Here is a 17,959-nt window from a genome sequence, read left to right as displayed (position 1 = left end):
CGTGTGCCCAGGCCAGGCTCAGGGCTGTCGGGGTGGGTTCCCTGCCCATCACTCCTCTCCCCCAGCCCTGTCTGTCCCTGCACGAGCCCTGGGCTCACTGGGATCTCTCTGCCTCTAGAGCAGCATCACCTTTGCCTCCATCACAGAAGCTCCCCACGCCTCTGGGCAGGCCCTGCCCCGCTGCTGCCCCCCTCACTGCTGCCACTGGCACGGAGCAGCCCCCCAGGCGTGCCCAGGTGGGGCAGGGCTCCTGCAGCCTCAGTACCTCCCCATAGCTATATCTCTCCAGCGTCTCATCCGACGTGTATCTGTGATAGGGCTCGTAGGAAATGAGGTCAGGGCGCTGCACTTCATAGATGGCTTTAATCTTGGGAAGAGCTGCCAGGTCTTTGTAATTAAGGATCTCATTATCCACTTTAGCCTGGGGAGAGGGAGAGACAGAGACAGAGAGATGGAAAGGAAAAGGAGGAGGAGAGAAGGGAAGGGAGGCTGGAGCACACAGAGTGGAGCAGCACGGGGCAGGCAGAGCCCACGGCCACCCCAGCAGCAGGGACAGGTAAGGGAGAGGAGCGAGAGGCAGCGTGGCAGGGCAGCGAGCTGGGAGGGCAGGGCTGTGCCCCCCGAGTGCTCCTGAGCTGTGCCACGGCACCGGTGGCACGGCGTGCTGCTGGGACAAGGGGATCTGTGTGTGCTGTCCCCAAATTCCGGGCTTGTCCCGCTGAGGAGCAGCTCTGGCGGGGCAGGCTGCACTTACGCAGATGACACGGTTTGGGGAGCCGATGCTGGAGCCAGGCGGGGAGATGGAGGTTTCTGACGTCCTTCTGTGCTGTGGAGGCACAAAGGGGGAGGGCAGGTGAGAGCAGGGCCAGGAGGGGCCCCTGGGCAGGCAGATTGCTGCTTTGGGGCTGGATTTGGCTGTCACAGTCTCGGCATCATCCTCTGGGCGGCCTCAGGAAGCCGCCCCAGGCGTGGGCACTGCCAGAGCAGTTCAGTTCTGTCACAGTGAGCTCATGGGCACACTGTGCCCCTTCCCCGGGACCCTGTGACACCGATGGACCCTCCTTCCTGCCCCAACGGGAGAGCCAGGGAAGCCCACCCTGCCCAAAGTCTGTGCAGACCCCTGACATTTCCTGTTCTGCTCTTTGGCCCCGCTCTCCCCATGGACACCACAGAATAAAGAGAGCTGCACCAACATATCTGGGGTAAGAGCCTCTTTTGGAGATCTTTGCCATCTCCTGATATTCCTCCCCTCACAGCCTCAGACCTCTGGGCCAGCCTGATATTTAGGGGGCTGTACAAGGGGGGACATCACAGTTCCACCAGGGGCTCAAAGACAGTGGCACCTGGGACGTGCCACCTCGCCCCGCTGCCTACCTTCAGCTTCTTTTCTGCTCTGGCTGCCTGCTTGCAGATGGGGTGCCACACTTCAGAGCCTGCAGGGCAGCAGAAAGGGACAGTGCTCAGCCCCACGCACGGCCAGCCCTGCCAGGGCTCAGCCAGGTCCCCCTGCCGTGCCCTGCCACCTCCAGCAGTGCCAGGGGAACGTGCGGCGCAGCGGGGACCGAGTGTCTGTGACAAGGAACGGAACGGGGCAGGGCCCAAACCTCAGCTGGGACAGCAAACTCGGGGGGATTTGGGGTGGCCCAAGCAGTTGCTGCTGGTTAAAGCGGGGTGACAGCAGCCTGGGGCACCACAGCACCTCCATCCTCTGGGCTGGAGGGGGCAGGGCTGGGGCTTTGCCCAGGTGTGGGGCAGAGGAAAAGGTCCCAGCCCAGGGCAGGGCTCATGGAGAGCAGCGAGAGGGGATCCCGGGCACTGCTGCACAAAGGGACCCTGCCAAGTGCCAGCCCCCAAGCCCCCACGGCCCTACCTGTCAGGTACATCTCCTCTCCCTCCGTGAACATCTGGTGGCAGCGCACACATCTGGCACAGGTGGGGTGGTAGTGCTTCCCTCCTGCCTGCACGGGCGAGCAGAGGAGCCCCTGAGCCAGGTGGGACACGGGGACCTGCCCCTGTGCCCTGTCCCCTGTCCCTGAGTGACCCTGCCCATGTCCCTGAGTGACCCTGTCCCTGTCCCCTGTCCCTGAGTGACCCTGCCCATGTCCCTGAGTGACCCTACCCCTGTCCCTATCCCTGTCCCTGTCCCTCAGTGACCCTGTCCCTGTCCCTGAGTGACCCTGCCCCTGTCCCTGTCCCTGTCCCCGAGTGACCCTGCCAGCCCTCGCTGCTCCTGCTGGCAGTGACGAGGTGACCAAGCTCTCTGGGGTGGCCTCGGAGCCCTCCACCTCCCCTGGAGATCACCGGGGGATGCTTCATCCCCGTTTGCACCCTGCGAGCCAGAGCAGGACCCTCCTGCTCTCCCCAAAACCTTCAACACAGCAGAGCCAGGGGGTCCCGGAGCAGCAGGGACAGTGGCCCTGCAAAGGTGGCACTCTGGGAGCGGCCAGGAGACTCTGCAGCCAGGCTTTGCACCAGCTCTTCCCCCACACATTTGGAGAAAAACAGCAAATTTGGCCGCCGGTGTCACAGCAGGGAAGCAGCAAAGGGAGAAGGACCCCAAAGACCTCCGTGGCCATCGCTGCCAGCTCCTGTCCCTAAAGGATCTTCCCTGCATCCCTGGGGAATCCCTGCATCCCTGGGAATTCCTGCATCCCTGGGAATTCCTGCATCCCTGGGGAATCCCTGCATCCCTGGGAATCCCTGCATCCCTGGGAATCCCTGCATCCCTGGGAACCCCTGTATACTGGGGAATCCCTGCATCCCTGGGAATCCCTGCATCCCTGGGAATTCCTGCATCCCTGGGGAATCCCTGCATCCCTGGGAATTCCTGCATCCCTGGGGAATTCCTGTATCCATGGGGAATTCCTGCATCCCTGGGGAATCCCTGTATCCATGGGATGTGCTCAGGGATGTGCCCAGGGGAGGGCTGGGGGCACCCAGAGCCCAGCATGGCAGCAGCTGCTTGGGGCTGGTCCCAGCACCCCCAGAAAGGTCCCAGCACCCCCAGAGAGGTCCCAGCACCCCCACACAGGTCCCAGCACCCCTAGACAGTCCCAGCACCCCCACACAGGTCCCAGCACCCCCAGACAGTCCCAGCACCCCCAGAAATGTCCCAGCACCTCCACACAGGTCCCAGCACCCCCACATAGGTCCCAGCACCCCCACATAGGTCCCAGCACCCCCACACAGGTCCCAGCATCCCCAGACAGGTCCCAGCACCCCCATACAGTCCCAGCACCCCCACACAGGTCCCAGCACCCCCACACAGGTCCCAGCACCCCCACACAGGTCCCCCACGGCCACCGTGCCTCGGTGGTGTCCCCAGCCCCAAGGGCTGCTGCAGCTTCCCCCTCTCCCAGCCCCTGGAGGTGCTCAGGCCGTGACGGAGCCGCTGCAGGACGGAGGCTGGCACCGTGGCACCCCCGCCCTGGCACGGCCCTGGCACGGAGCCCGGCACTCACCTCCAGCACACGGCCGCTGATGTAGCGGGCGCAGGTCTCGCACTTGATGCCGAACTGAGCGTGGTAGTCGGACTCGCAGTAGGGGATGCCATCCCTTGGGAGGGCACGGAGCGGGTGAGCGCCCGCCGAGCCCCCCGCACGCCCCAGCCCCGCGCTTGGCACTCACTTGCTGATGTACTCGCCCGTGAGGATGACCCCGCACGTCTGGCACTTGAAGCAGCTGACGTGCCACTGCTTCTCCAGCGCCAGCAGCGACTGGCCCTGCTTGATCTCCTCCTTGCAGCCGGCGCAGTCTGCGGGGGACGGGAGGGGATGTGGGCACGGCAGGGACACCCATGGGTGCTGCTGGGCCACCCCGGCTGGCTGCCAGCCCTGGCACTGCCCTCACAGCCAGAGGAAAGCCCTGCCCCGGAGGATGGGGCTGATACGAACCCCCTGCTCCTCAGGCAGCTTCGTGGGGATCATCTCGTTTTGGAAATCTGTCACCTCTGCTTGTCCCCAGCACGGGGAAGCTGCGACCGCTGAGGTTCTGCTGGCACCCAGCCACACCCTGAGCTGGGCTCCCCTCGGGGTGACAGCCAGGCCAGCTGGACAGCAGGGAGCCCTGCATCCCGGGGAATCCCTGAATTCCTGGGAATCCCTGCATCCCTGGGAGTCCCTGAATTCCTGGGGAATCCCTGCATCCCTGGGGAACTCCTGCATCCCGAGGAATCCCTGAATTCCTGGGGAATCCCTGCATCCCTGGGGAACTCCTGCATCCCTGGGGAATCCCTGCATCCCTGGGAATTCCTGCATCCCTGGGGAACTCCTGCATCCCTCCCTGTGCCACGGGGGCATCCCGAGAGAGCGGCTGGGCACTGGAATTTCTGCCCGGGGAGGGACTGGGGCCGCATCCCTGGCTGGGTTTGGAAAAGCCTGGACGTGGCACCAGCGCCAGGCTGTAGCTGACGAGGAGCTGCTGGCTCCCAGGTTGGACTCCATGAGCTCCAAGGTCCTTCCCAGCCCGGCTGGCTCCGGGATGGGCTGGGAGGGCCCCGCTGGGCTGGCAGGTGCCCAGGGCTGGGCAGTGCCCACAGAGGAAGGGCTGCGCTGGCCAGCCCCGCTCGCCCCTCTCGGCCTCCCTTCCTCCCCTGGCTCCAGGGCTGGGCAGGAAGCACACGGGGACCCCTGACCTTGGCTTGGGGACCCCTGACCTTGGCTTGGGGACCCCTGACCTTGGCTTCTCCTCGTCCTCTCCTCCCCCGGGGCTGCCTCAGGGGGTTTTCTTTAACCCCATCCCCACCACGGGGGAAGCAGGAGCAGCCAGCCCATCCCTGCCAAATCCCTGCCTGGAAGATTTCTGAGTCCTGGGAAAAAAAAGCAGTTGTGTTTTTTTTTTTCTGTTCTCTCATTCCGGTGCTGCTGGTTTGGGGTTTTGCAGGGCTGGGGTGGCAGGGAGAGGCTCGGCATCCTTCCCTAGGGAATGTGCCAGCAGCTGCCCTGCCACCCTGCTGGTGGCAGTGCCAGGGCCACCGGGGCAGGGCAGGGACAGGCTCCGTGTGCCCGCAGTGCCGTGAACAAGGCGTGGTGTCCTCAGGTAACCCCGCTGCAGCGCCGGGAAGGGGATGGGGAGGGAGAGAGGAAGGCAGGAGGGAGGCAGAGCCCGGCCCTGGGCAGCTCCGGGGGGAAATGGGGCAATTCCTGTCCTTTGGCTCAGTCCAACCCTGCCACGTCCCCTCTGTCAAGGGCTGGAGGCAGCTCGGGGGGCTCACAGGGGTCTGTCAGCACCAAGCCCACCACCAGCACGGTGACTGGGTGGCAAGGACCACGGTGACACCCAGTCCTGGCCCTGGCTGCGGGACTCTGTGTCTGGCACTGACTCCCACGGCAGGAAGGGAAGGTCCTCCCAACCTGGGGTCAAAAGTGAGGCCAAACCCGCCCTAAAGAGCTTGTCCATGCCTCCAGCTGACTTTTTGGGGTTCCCTGGGCTCACCAGGGCAAGGGGCTGAGCAGAACAAACCTTTCAAGGAACGCCAGTGCTGCGGAAGCCCCAGGAGCACTCCCAGGGCAGCCAGCTGGACACAAGGCAACCGACTGGGGGCAACCCCAGCTCCAGAACCTCCCCACGAGCCCAGACAGCGCCTGCCAGGGCGGTGGCACCTGCCCAGCTCACCCACAGAGTTTCCAAAACCAGCTGCAAGGCTGGGTGGAGCTGCAGGACAGCCCCGTCCTTCCTCCCACCCCTCGGTGACACCGGGGGCTCTGCAGGGCTGCACGGTGACCCCACAGCCTGTCCTGTGCCCCTCTCTGCGTGTCCACCACGGCTCAGCGGCCAACTTACGGCTGGGCCCGTGGATCTTGATGGGCTTGGCGCTGAGCAGGGCGTGCGAGCAGTTTTGGCAGACGCAGTCCTTCCCGCTGAACGTGACCTTGTCTCCGATGGGGAACGGCTTCCTGCGGCCAGGGACAGGCGGGGAGGGCTCAGCAGGGCCCCGGGAGCTCCACAAAGCCTTCTCCAAGGGGCCACCAGCCCGTGGTGACATCCAGCACTCACCTGCAGGTGCTGCAGACAAAGCACTTGGGGTGGTAGGTCCTGCCCAGGGCGGAGATGACCTCGCCGGTGATGAAGTCCCCACAGCTGTCACAGCGGGTCCCGTAGAGCTGCTGGTAGTCGTGGGTGCAGATGTACTCCTGGTTCTTGAAGAAAAAACCCGACTGGGCCAGGTCACAGCCGCACACTGCGGGGAGAGGAGACGCGGCCATGGCGGCAGCCCCGAGCCACCTCCTGTCCTGTGGGAGTCCAGAGCATCCTCTGGCTGCCCTGGGACCCTGGCTGGGGTCAGGAACCCCCTGGACAGAGCCCCCAGAGACACTGGATGTGATCTCTGCCCATGGAAAAGAGTTTTCAATCTTACAGGATCAATTACCAGCTCTGAGTGTTTGATATCAGTAATAATTAAGTGTGGCATGGGTGCAAAAGTAAAATTTTAGGATTCCAGATTAGGGGTCCAAAGGGGACAAGCTGGAGGAAATTGGGTGTGCCTTGTCCTTTTTCTCCTTCTTCATGCCCTCCATGTCTCACTGTGGTGTTGGCATTTTTCTGTTGGTTCAGGCTGGGGACACACTGTCCAACGTAGGTGACAGATATTGGCACGTTCTTGTAAATGCAGCCCAGGGAGTTTCTGGTATTTAATGTTTGTCACATCCCACTGAGGGCAGAGCCCCACACGCTGCCCTGCAGGACAGAGCTGGGCAGGGCAGCAGAACATGTGAGAGATAAACAGAATAAACAACCTGGAAACCAGCACAGATTAATTACAACTTCTTCTTTGGCAGCGGGGCTGACAGACAGAGACTTTCTACAATCTCAGAATCATCAATAGCTCAGATTCCGACACTCTCCAGCCTCCTGCAGGTGTCCCCGAGGGTTTCCCTTCCCTTCCCGGCCGAGATGTCGGTGCTCCCTCCCGCAAGGTGTCAGTGTTGGCTGCGGGACGGGGCCGCTCCCGCGGGGAGCCCCGGCCCCGCATCCCCGGCCCCGCACCGGAGCTCCTGTCCCGCAGCCCCGGCCCCGCACCGGAGCTCCTGTCCCGCATCCCCGGCCCCGCACCGCGCTGCCCGGGCATCCCCTCCCGGCGCCCGGCCGGGCTCAGCCCCTCCGCTGGGCACTCTCGGCTGGCAGTGCCCTGGGGACAGCGGGCAGGGGTGCTGTCCCTGCCATGTGCCCTCCCCGGACACGGACGAACAAACCCTGCTTGTTTTTCCCAAACCCTGCTTGTTTTTCCCAAACCCTGCTCGCTTTTCCCAAACCCTGCTTGCTTTTCCCAAACCCTGCTCGTTTTTCCCAAACCCTGCTCGTTTTTCCCAAACCCTGCTCGTTTTTCCCAAACCCTGCTCGTTTTTCCCAAACCCTGCTTGCTTTCCCGTAGATGTCCGGCCCTGCCCAGCCCTGCTGCGGGAAGGTGGGTGGTGCACAGCCCGTCACAGCGATCCAAGCAGACATGGCCAACCCTCAGCATCGTCTCCCTCCCACGGCCTCTCCAGCCAGAGGGGCCTGGAGAGCAGCAGAGCCTGGCAGAGGGGTGGCACAGGGTGCCCCCGGGGCTGGGCACGGTGCCCATCCGCTGTCCTGCAAGGGGACAGGGTGGGGAGGGGACACAGAGCGATGAGCACGCGCTGGCACTGCCACCTTGGTGTCTGTTTGTCCTTCTGTCCTGTCCCTGCAGCCCCGGGAGGCAGGGACAGCAGGGACAGCAGGATGCTGCTGCAGGGATGCAGCTCCTGTCCTGTGCAGCATCCCTGGGGCTGGGGTACCCAGCAGGGGAATTTGGGTCTCCCAAACAGCCCACCAGCAGCTCGGGGACAGCATCAGGAAGTGAATGCAAGATAAAATGAGGCTGCCCCGTGCCCTGCTTGCTGTGGGAGCAGCACATCCCACGGCTTCAGTCCTGTGCCAGCTCCTGGGCACACACACACCAGGGACAGGCAGCGGGGCTGGAGCCAGCCAGAGGTGACAGGAGGTGAGAGCTGCAGGGGAAGGTGAGACGGGAGGATTTCCTCTCATTATTTATTCCCCTTCACTTGGAAATCGGGCAGTGAGCCCTGCCAGGCTCTCCCTGCTGGCTCCTGCTCCCTCTGAAGCTGTCTGAGCTCTTTGTCTGGATGCTCAGCCCCTGCTGGATCCTCCGGGCCGAGCTGGGAGAGGGCAGCATGCTCAGCACGACCTGAGGGCATCCCGGGACAGATCCCCCTTCCCAAAAATCTGGGGCTGTCCCCACCACGGGGGACAGGGCTGCAGTAGGGTGGGGACAGCCCGGGGAGTGTCACCTGCAGCCAAGCCCTCTGCTCCCTGGCAGGGGATGGGGATTATGCTCAGCACAGGAAGCCTGGGAGAGCCTTTAAAAAGCCCTGGAATGGGAATTTTACAGCCTGCAGAAGCAGCTGCTGCTCCCATCAAGGAGCTGAGGAGCCCTTCAGCAGCAGCAGCAGCTCTGCACCAGGAGCTTTACAGCCCTGCAGCTCTCCCCTGCTGCTCCAGGAGGATCCAAAGAACCTCTCTGCTCCTCTCCTGCCAGCTCCAGGGCACCCAGGCTCAGCTGCATGCCATGGGCAGGTGACAGGGGTGTCACAGGGATGTCCCAGGGGTGTCACAGGGATGTCCCAGGGGTGTCACAGGGATGTGGCAGCCAGCCCCAGCTCTGTCAGGAGCTGCTTTGGGCATCTCCCCACCTCGCTGCCTCCCAGCCAGGCTGGCAGTGCCTCCTCCCCCTGCTCCTCCTCGTGCTTTAGGAGCAGCTGAAGGACACGGTGACCCCTCCCCAGACACAGACGGGCACGTTCGGGACCTGCAGGCTGCCCCAGGGCGGTGACACTGCCTCTGGCATCACCCTGGGGCTCTGCCTGCCCCGTGCCACCGGTGCCACACCACATCCCCCCTGCAGCTGCCACCCCAGCTGTGTGCCCGCCCCTCGGTGGGCCAGGCAGGTCCCCAGGGCCGCGCAGGAGCTTTTTGGGGAGCCCTGTCCTACCTTGGCAGGTGAAGCAGCGGATGTGGAAGTGGTTGCTCTGCACGCGCACGACCTCGCCCTTGCAGGTGTCCCCGCAGCGGTAGCACTGGATGGCAGAGGAGCTGCTCCCGGCCGTGTGGGGCTTCTGCTGGTAGGGAACTGCTGGCAGGAAGGAGGGACAGCAGAAGGACAGAGGGGAAGGGTCCATTAGGATCTGGGACACGGCCGGGTTGTCCCTGCACCGAGCTCAGCCGGCGGCTGTGGCATGGCCAGGGGCTGAGGGCAAGGGACAGCACCCGGGGACTCCGAGATGGGAGCCCAGCCCTCTGCATTTGGGATTTCCCTGCCCCACAAAAGAGGCTCGTGGGCCTGCAGTCCCAAACTGTGCAGGGCACCCTGTCCCTGCATGGACAACCAGGTGACAGCATCTGCTGCATCTGCTGTCCCCAGAGATCTCCCATCCCCAGAGCTGTCCTGTCCCAGAGCTCTCCCATCCCCAGAGCTGTCCCATCCCCAGAGCTCTCCTGCTGGCAGCAGCTCGGGAAGGAACTGCTGTCTTTTGGTTTTTTTTTTTGTTTTTTTTTGTTTTTTTTTTTTTTTTTTTTGCAGCTTCCACTTGTTTGCTTAGGAGCTGGAGGAAGGAGACATTTGTCAAGGAGCTTTCAAACATCCCAGCAATCGAGTGCCTGGCCCTGGCAGGGCTGTCACCTCCACAGCAAGGAGCAGCAGCCCAGCCCCACGGCTCCCTCCAGGGCAGGGCGGTTCTGGGGCTGCAGGGCAGGGCAGGGCAAAAACCGAATTTCTGCTGCTGGGCTTCACCTCCACTCCTCCCTCCCTCTGGGAGCAGCACGCCGGAGATGCCCAGCAGCCTCACCCCACTCTCAGAGTAAAACCCTCCCCTCCCTAGGGATCCCTCTGCTGCCTGAAGGCAATTCCCAAAGCCAGGGAGAACAGAGCAGCTCCTGCTTCCCCTGCCCCACCCCGAGTGCTGGGCAGGAGCTCCAGCCAGGCTGACACCACGCCAGGCACTGCAGGCTTTATTTGCTGTGAGATTTCCGACAGGGAGTCACAACCTGGGCAAGTCAAGCAGCAAAAAGGAGGATTTCAACAGGCCAGAGCTTTTCTGACCCCGTGCTGAGCTGCATTCCCAGGAACAAGAGAAGCAGCTGATTGAAAGGCAGCCTGTGAAGCCCCTGCAGAGCAGGGGAGAAGGGGCACAGGACAGAGGAGATCACTCACCAGAGGCTCCTCGCTCACCCAGGGGCAGATCAAGTGACAGGGAACAGAAACAGCCCATTATCGGCTTCAAAAGCCAAGCAAGGGAAGTCAAAATGACATTGAGATTGTTCCACAGTGAAATGCCATTTTCTGTGCCAAGTGCCCAGAGCCACAGGGGCTGAACCCCCTGGAGCACAGCTCCATCCCTGGAGCTGCTGGGAATGGGCTGTGAGGGAAGCTCCCAGTGCCCTCCTCAAAGCTCAGACCCCAGCCTTGACTTCCAAGAACTTCCAGGAGCTCTGGGCCTTCCCATCCCTGCAAGCCAAGAGCTCTCAGAGGCACCTGAGGCACTAAAGGACACCAAGTGCCAGCAGAGGAGTGACAAAATGGGAGCCAGGCCTGGAGCTAGCCCAGCAGAGACTAATTAGTCCAGACCTAAATCACTCCGAGGTCCCAAACAAAAGGAAGGGAGCAGGGAAGAGACGACAGCAGCTCTGGGAACAGGAATCCAGCACCCCCAGTGATGGTTACTGGTGGCAGTGGGTGCCCAGGAGCTCTGCAGCTGCCCGAGGGCACCAAGAGGATTTCCCAAGGCTGGAATAAATCAGGGATCTTCTGTGCAAGGGTCTCCAGCAGAGCAGGAGTTACAGAGCTGAACCTTCCTCCCACGCACCCACAGCTCACGCCCTGGCCCAGAACGAAGCCAAGCCCTGGGACACAGCCATGGAAATGCACAAAGCTGGGAGAGGAAAGCAGGACAGAGGCGGGGGGGAAAGCCAGGAATTCATCCACACTGAAACATTCACAATAAAGAAAGGCGGGGGGGGGGACAAAAAAAATAATAATCTGTGTCGGAACACGCAGGCATCACTTAGTGCGGGCTTCTGTCTCCAGGGAAAACTTCCTGGTGTCCATAGCAACACCTCACCAAGCCCTTGCTTGCTCTGATGGGAGGGAAGCTCAGGAAAAGGAGCTGAGGATGGGAAAGAAGCTTTCAGCCATGCTCCAGAGCTGGATCTGATCCATCACTGCTGGCTGTGCCCGTGGGGACGGGCCAGGACCCGGCTCAGGGCACCCTCAATCACCCTGGTGTCACAGTGAGCCCATGGGCACTCTGTGCCCCTTCCCCATTCCCTGTGACTCTGATCAGATCACCCTGGACCCTCCTTCCTGCCCCAACGGGGTTGGGGGAGAGCCAGGGAAGCCCACCCTGTCCAAAGTCTGTACAGACGCCTGACAATTCCTGTTCATTCTCTTTTGCCCTTGGACACCACAGAATAAAGAGAGCTGAACCAACATATCTGGGGTAAGAGCCCCTTTTGGAAATCTTTGCCATCTCCTGATACTCCTCCCCTCACAGCCTAGGACCTCTGAGCTAGCCTAGGATATTCAAGGGGCTGTGTGAGGAAGGGAACGCCACCCTCCCAAAGCTCCCTGACTTGTGCTTAACCTCCAGGCCAGGCTGGAATTTTGTCCGGGAACATTGGAGCATTGTGTGCCTGTGCTGCAGCAGCAGCTGCCCACCCCGTGGCCCCGTGCAGGAAGCATTACCCAGCCCACAGCCCCCAGCACAGGGCCAGCAAAGCTCATTACACCCAATAATCCACTAATCACCTAAGTAGCATTAGCAGCCTGGCAGGCTGGGATGCAGCAGCCGTGGAGAGGGGGTGGGAGCTGCCCGAGGAATGCCATCACCTGCCCCCAGTGTGCTCAGAGCTCTCCAGGCCCACAGTTCACGGGGTCAGGTTTTGTGGGGCTGTGCCCATGTCCTGGCTGGTTCCTGGTGGGCTCTGGCTGCAGGGAGATGCCACGGGGCTGCGTGGGCACTCGGCAGATTTCCCAGAGATCCAGATTGTTGGAGCTCCAAATGTCCCTCAGACATTTTTAGAGGTTCCAGGCCTTGGTCAGAAGCATTTGAGACCCTGGCAGGCAGCTGCAAACAGCTGTGATTTTGGGTTTGAGCATGGAATGAGTTACCAACTTTGGAGGTGGAACAAGCAGTCACAAAGGGTTAGATGGGATAGTAAAAGTAGTTGCAAAGTAGAGGGGAAAATTTTTTAGTATTGTACATGGGGGTTTTAGCACCTGTCCAGGGGGGTTTTGTACATGGGGGTCAGAAGTTCTAAGATGGAGGAAAGTGGGCTGATCCTGTTCTTCCTCCTTCTCCTTCCTCGCCTCCATGTTCTTGGTGATGTTGGCACTCACAGATTGGTTTAGAGTAGAAAAGCACTTGTTAATATAGGTAGTAGGTATTGGGGGAAAACTATAAACATGTTACACGTAATATATCATATAAAAGACAGCAGCAGCCCTGGGCGGGGGGAGAGAAGAAGAAGACACAGACAGAGAGGATGTCAGGGTGTGTATGTTCCTCTGCCCAGGCCACTGACCAAGCAGCTGCAGCCCCAGAAGAAAATCTTTTAGATAACTCACAATAAACTGCCTTGAGACCAAACAGCAAGAGGCTGCACAGTTTTTCTTTGGTAGCTCGGGTTGGAGGAGGAATTTCACCACCACACGGGACCCCAGAGCAAGGCTGGGGTTCCCACACGGGATGAAGGTGGCACCTCCGGTCAGGGATTGCTGCCCCAGGGTTGGGCAGAGGTGCCCCAGTGTGAGCCAGCAGGGGACAGCCCCAGAGCCCCCAGGAGGGCACAGGGACCTGCCCAGGGGCTGCTCCAAGCTCCCAGTCTGCAGCTGCCCCGGGCAATCCCCTCCTGGGCTTGGGCTGGGTCAAGGACCTCGCTTGGTTTCCTGTGCTCTTCCTGCAGGCAGCAGCAGGATGGGGAAATGTTGGAGCTCTGGAATGATCCGAGCACTTCAGGAGTGGAAGGATAACAGGGGTGATTCCCATCTGCCTCGGAGGGTTTGCTCACCACCAACACGAAGAGCAGGGCACAAGCTCAGAACGAGCCCCACCAGCAGCCCGGGTTCCCCCAAACCCCACAGCCCCACGTACCCGAGCAGCAGCAAAGCAGGGGCAGCTTCCCAGAGGCATTTCTGAAGATCCATCCCTCCTTCCTCACTGGGACCAGAGCAGGTGGTGCTCTTTCCCCACCCATTTCCCTCTTCCAGCCCATTTTCCTCCAGGAAAAGTCTATCAGGGAGAAGCTGCTCCAGGTGGGGTTTGGATCGTTATCCACAAGTAACTGGGAATTCCCAGCCAGCCCTGCTGCCAGCACACAGCATCTCCATGGGAAGATGGGCACGCCTGGCTTGATTAACAGTAATTAACATTTACACAATGCTGGCAGAGCCACAGGTGAGGGGCAAAGCAAAGGATTCACCCTGAGGTTAATGAGAGGCAGCGCCAGCATGGGAAACTGAGTCTGGGGGTGCCAGGGGGGGATGCAGGGACTGAGAGCTGGCACCTGCACCAAAGGGGTGCCAGCGTGGGGTGGATGCAGCCCCTGGAATGGGGAGGGAGGTGTGGCTGTCACCATGGGGTGGATCCAGCCCCTGGAATGGGGAGGGAGGTGTGGCTGTCACCATGGGGTGGATGCAGCCCCTGGAATTTGGGGGAAGGTGTGGCTGTCACCATGGGGTGGATGCAGCCCCTGCAGTGCTGGATGCTGACAGATGATGCTGGCAGGAATCTCCACACCTCCGTGGGGCTGAACTCCCTTCCCAGTGCCTCCCAGTGCTTCCCAGTGCTTCCCAGTGCCTCCCAGTGCCTCCCAGTGCTTCCCAGTAGCGAGCAGTGTCCCAGCCCATCCCCTGCAGGGTCCCTGAGGCTGGAAATCCTCTGAACCCCCTTGAGGGTGGTGGCACCAAGGAATTTCTCTGGGAGCTCTGGAGGCTCTGGAAGAGGGGAAGGAATTTCTCTGGGAGCTCTGGAGGCTCTGGAAGAGGGGAAGGAATTTCTCTGGGAGCTCTGGAGGCTCTGGAAGAGGGGAAGGAATTTCTCTGGGAGCTCTGGAGGCTCTGGAAGAGGGGAAGGAATTTCTCTGGGAGCTCTGGAGGCTCTGGAGAGGCCGGGTGAGGCGGTGGGGGTGGGACACGGCGTGCTGGGCTGGGGGCACAGAGCGAGTCCAAACTAAAAAACCTCTGCTGGGATGTGGGGACAAGGAGGGGACAGTCCAGGAGGCCGCACCCCAACTGGGGATTTGGGGTGGGATTTGGGATGCCTGGCTGGCTCCAAGGGGAGGATTTCCCCTGCAGCAGGAGCTGCACTGTGTCCCAGGGGTGCCGGGAGGAAGGGTGGCGACTCAGGGCCACGGGATGTGGGTTTCTCATCAGCAGCAGCTCCTGCCTGCTCTCCTGTTTGGCTGCAGCCATAAAAACGCCTTGGGAAGGAAGGGGAGGATGGGCTGGGAGCCAGGATGATGCCGGTCCTCGGGCAGGCACGGGAGGGCCTCAGGCTGTGACCTGTGGCAATGTGAATTAACCAGGCTGGAAAAGACCTTTGAGCCCGTGGTACCCACCCAGGGCCCTGCTGGGGAGGGGGCACTGGGGGTGCCAGCGGCACAGAGATGGGTGAGGGACCCGCTAAAGGCTCAGCCAAATCAGCCCTGAAATAAAGAAGGGAGCAGCAGTGGGTGCTCAGCCCTGGAGCTGGATCTGAGCCCTGCACGGCCGTCTCAGCACTCAGGCCACGGAGCTCCCACGGATAAAATCCATTTCCATCAAGGACCAAACACCAGATTTACCTCTGGACAAAAGATTTTTCTCTCCTGATCCTTCCCCTCAGCAAAACGCAGAAGCATCAGGTGGCTCCTCATTTAACATTGACATTTTTAAGCAGGGGAGGGCCGGGTGCTCCTGATGGGCTGGGGACAGGTCCCAGGAGCTGCTGTGGGAGCTCTGAGCCTGCAGCAGCTCCAGCTGCTCCTCCATCCTCTGCAAGCATCCCTGAGGCTGGGCCAGGGGCACTGGGGGCACTGGGGACCACCCAGAGCAGCCCCCAGGTGTGGGAACTCCAAATGTCCCTCAGACATTTTTGGAGGTTCCAGGCCTTGGTCAGAAGCATTTGAGACCCTGGCAGGCAGCTGCAAACAGCTGGGATTTTGGGTTTGAGCCATGGAATGAGTTACCAACTTTGAAGGTGGAACAAGCAGTCACAAAGGGTTAGATGGGATAGTAAAAGTAGTTGCAAAGTAGAGGGGAAATTTTTTTAGTATTGTACAGGGGGGTTTTAGCACCTGTACAGAGGGGTTTTTACTTTGTACATGGGGGTCAGAAGTTCTAAGATGGAGGAAAGTGGGCTGATCCTGTTCTTCCTCCTTCTTCTTCCTTGCCTCCATGTTCTTGGTGATGTTGGCACTCACAGATTGGTTTAGAGTAGAAAAGCACTTTGTAATATAGGTAGTAGGTATTGGGGAATAATTGTAAACGTGTTATACGTAATGTATCTTATAAAAGATAGAAAAGCACCATTTAATATAGGTAATAGGCATTGGGGAAAAACTGTAAACATGTAACATGTAATGTACCATATAAAATATAGAAAATCACCATTTAATATAGGTAATAGGCATTGGGAAAAACTGCAAACATGTCACACGTAATGTCCCATATAAAAGAGAGCAGCAGCCCTGGGTGGGAGAGAAGAAGCAGTCGGGGTCAGAGAGGATGTCAGGGTGTGTGTGTGCCTCTGCCTGAGCTCTGAGCAAACCACAGCAGCCCAAGGAGAAAATCTTTTAGATAACTTGCAATAAACTGCCTTGAGACCCAACAACAGAGACTGCTGAGCCTTTCTTTGGAGCCACGGGCTGGAGGAGAGACTTTTCCAGCACACGAGACCCCAGACCAAGCCCGGGGTTCTCTCACCTGGGCTGTTCCCAAAGCTGTCAGCCAGCTCAGGGTACCCCAGGCAGGCTCAGAGCCCCCTCCAGTCCGTGCCAGCCTCTCCTGGCTGCCAGGCAAAGCCATCTGTGCCTTACAGCCCTCCCCTGCCACGGCTCCTAATCCGCCCCTAATTAGATCAGGAGCAATTATTGCCCCCAGCTGGCTCAGGCTGGCCCCTCGCCCCGCTCTGCTGCCCCTCCCCGGGTGGCACACGGGGCACGGACGAGCCCCGGGTGCCGTGAGGATGGCACCGGGAGCTGGGGTGGCACGTGCCACCACGGCAGAGGGCACGGAGCGTGCCAGCCCCGGCACTGCAGCGGGGAGGGAGGGAGCACCAGGGCTGCAGTGAGCGTGGATGGATGCCGCAGGTGCCCAAATAGGTGCCAAGGCATCGCCAGGGCAGGGCAGGGTGGGAGCTGGGTCACACGGGGACACGCTGCGAAAAGAGACAGGAGGGAGGTCAGAAACAGCCAGAGAGAAGGGAGGGAAGGAGACAAGGAGAGAAATCAAGGGGGTAGAAGGAAAACAAAAAAAAAAAACAAGGAGAAAAATCAAGGGGGTAGAAGGAAAACAAAAAAAAAAAAACAAGGGGAAAAATCAAGGGGATAGAAGGAAAATAAAAAAAAAACAAGGAGAGAAATCAAGGGGATGGAAGGAAAACAAAAAAAATATAAGGAGAGAAATCAAGGGGATGGAAGGAAAACAAAAAAAATATAAGGAGAGAAATCAAGGGGATGGAAGGAAAACAAAAAAAAAACAAGGAGAGAAATCAAGGGGATAGAAGGAAAACAGAAAAAACAAGGAGAGAAATCAAGGGGATAGAAGGAAAACAAAGAAAAAACAAAAAAAAAAAAAACAAGGGGAAAAATCAAGGGTTAGAAGGAAAACAGAAAAAACCAAGGAGAAGAATCAAGGGGTTAGAAGGAAAACAGAAAAAAAACAACAATAAAAAAAGCCAAGCCAGGGCCCTGCCGGCCCTGCAGAATTTGCTCCTGGCTGCGCTTGTGGAAATGATTCTCCGAGTGTGGAGGAAGCCGTGAGTGTCTCCCCGTGCTGGATGTTTGCTTCCCACGCAGGCTGGAGTGTGCCAGGGAAACCCAAAATCCCCGCCGGGCTCAGAGCCTCCCCTGCTCCCTGCAGGAACCCCCAGCCCCGCTCCAGCAGCACCCGGGGCTCTGCTGAGGGATCTGGGGTCAGCCCGGGCTGCTGGAGGCACTGACTGCTGCTGGGATTTTCCCAGGTTCCCAAGGAAAAGAGGAAAAATTGCTTTTCCAGCTCTGGGAGCTGCGGGGAGATGCTGTGAGCTGTGAGCTGTGAGCTCCCCTGGCCTGACAGGGGCTGGGCTGTGCAGGGCCAGGGAACTCCTGCACCCCAGGAGATCCAAATTCCTGTACCCCAGGAGCTCCACGGCATCCCGGGAATTCCACTGTACACCAGGAGCTCCACTGCATCCCGGGAATTCCACTGTACACCAGGAGATCCACTGCATCCCGGGAATTCCACTGTACACCAGGAATTCCACTGCACCCCAGGAATTCACCAGGAGATCCACTGCATCCCGGGAATTCCACTGCACCCCAGGAATTCCACTGCATCCCAGGAATTCCACTGCATCCCAGGAATTCTACTGCATCCCGGGAATTCCACTGCATCCCAGGAATTCCACTGCATCCCGGGAATTCCACTGTACACCAGGAATTCCACTGCATCCCAGGAATTCTACTGCATCCCGGGAATTCCACTGTACACCAGGAATTCCACTGCATCCCGGGAATTCCCCTGTACCCCAGGAATTCCCCTGTATCCCAGGAGCTCCCCTTTATCCCAAGAATTCCCCTGGCACAGCTCCTCATGGCAGCAGCATCCCTGGCCCGGCAGTGGGACACGGCTCCCACGGCTCAGCTGGGCTGCAGCAGCACCACAGAACCTCCCAGCACAGCGCTGTGCCCCCGCCCCAAACTGGGACTGACCGGGGCTCCAAACTGGGAGTGACTGGGGCTATAAACT

General features: G+C 60.0%; 1 protein-coding gene across 13 annotated transcripts in view; it reads right to left on the bottom strand.

Annotated features, from left to right (window-relative positions):
- The window catches only part of ABLIM3 (actin binding LIM protein family member 3), a 49,981-nt gene that overhangs the window by 11,509 nt on the left and 20,513 nt on the right, over positions 1–17,959 (bottom strand). For 7 of the 13 annotated variants that reach the window (XR_014958344.1, XR_014958342.1, XR_014958345.1 and 4 more), the window contains exons 2-10: positions 8,969–9,109; positions 5,995–6,178; positions 5,782–5,894; positions 3,628–3,754; positions 3,462–3,555; positions 1,871–1,958; positions 1,375–1,433; positions 755–826; positions 266–421 (exon numbers count right to left, since the gene is read on the bottom strand). Coding sequence is in view for 5 of the 13 variants with exons in the window: in XM_085591585.1 (XP_085447711.1) it covers positions 266–421; positions 755–826; positions 1,375–1,433; positions 1,871–1,958; positions 3,462–3,555; positions 3,628–3,754; positions 5,782–5,894; positions 5,995–6,178; positions 8,969–9,109 (1,034 nt within the window). In the remaining 8 variants the exon portion in view is untranslated. The remainder of the gene's footprint in view (positions 1–265; positions 422–754; positions 827–1,374; positions 1,434–1,870; positions 1,959–3,461; positions 3,556–3,627; positions 3,755–5,781; positions 5,895–5,994; positions 6,179–8,968; positions 9,110–17,959) is intronic. The other 6 variants (XM_085591582.1, XM_085591583.1, XM_085591584.1 and 3 more) reach the window with 3 other exon arrangements.

The sequence above is a fragment of the Lonchura striata genome, chromosome 13 (genome assembly GCF_050655825.1).
Source record: "Lonchura striata isolate lonStrDom1 chromosome 13, ASM5065582v1, whole genome shotgun sequence".
Classification (NCBI taxonomy): domain Eukaryota; kingdom Metazoa; phylum Chordata; class Aves; order Passeriformes; family Estrildidae; genus Lonchura; species Lonchura striata.
The sequence above is the reverse complement of the archived record's forward strand: the minus strand, read 5'-3'. Positions and strand labels throughout refer to the sequence as shown.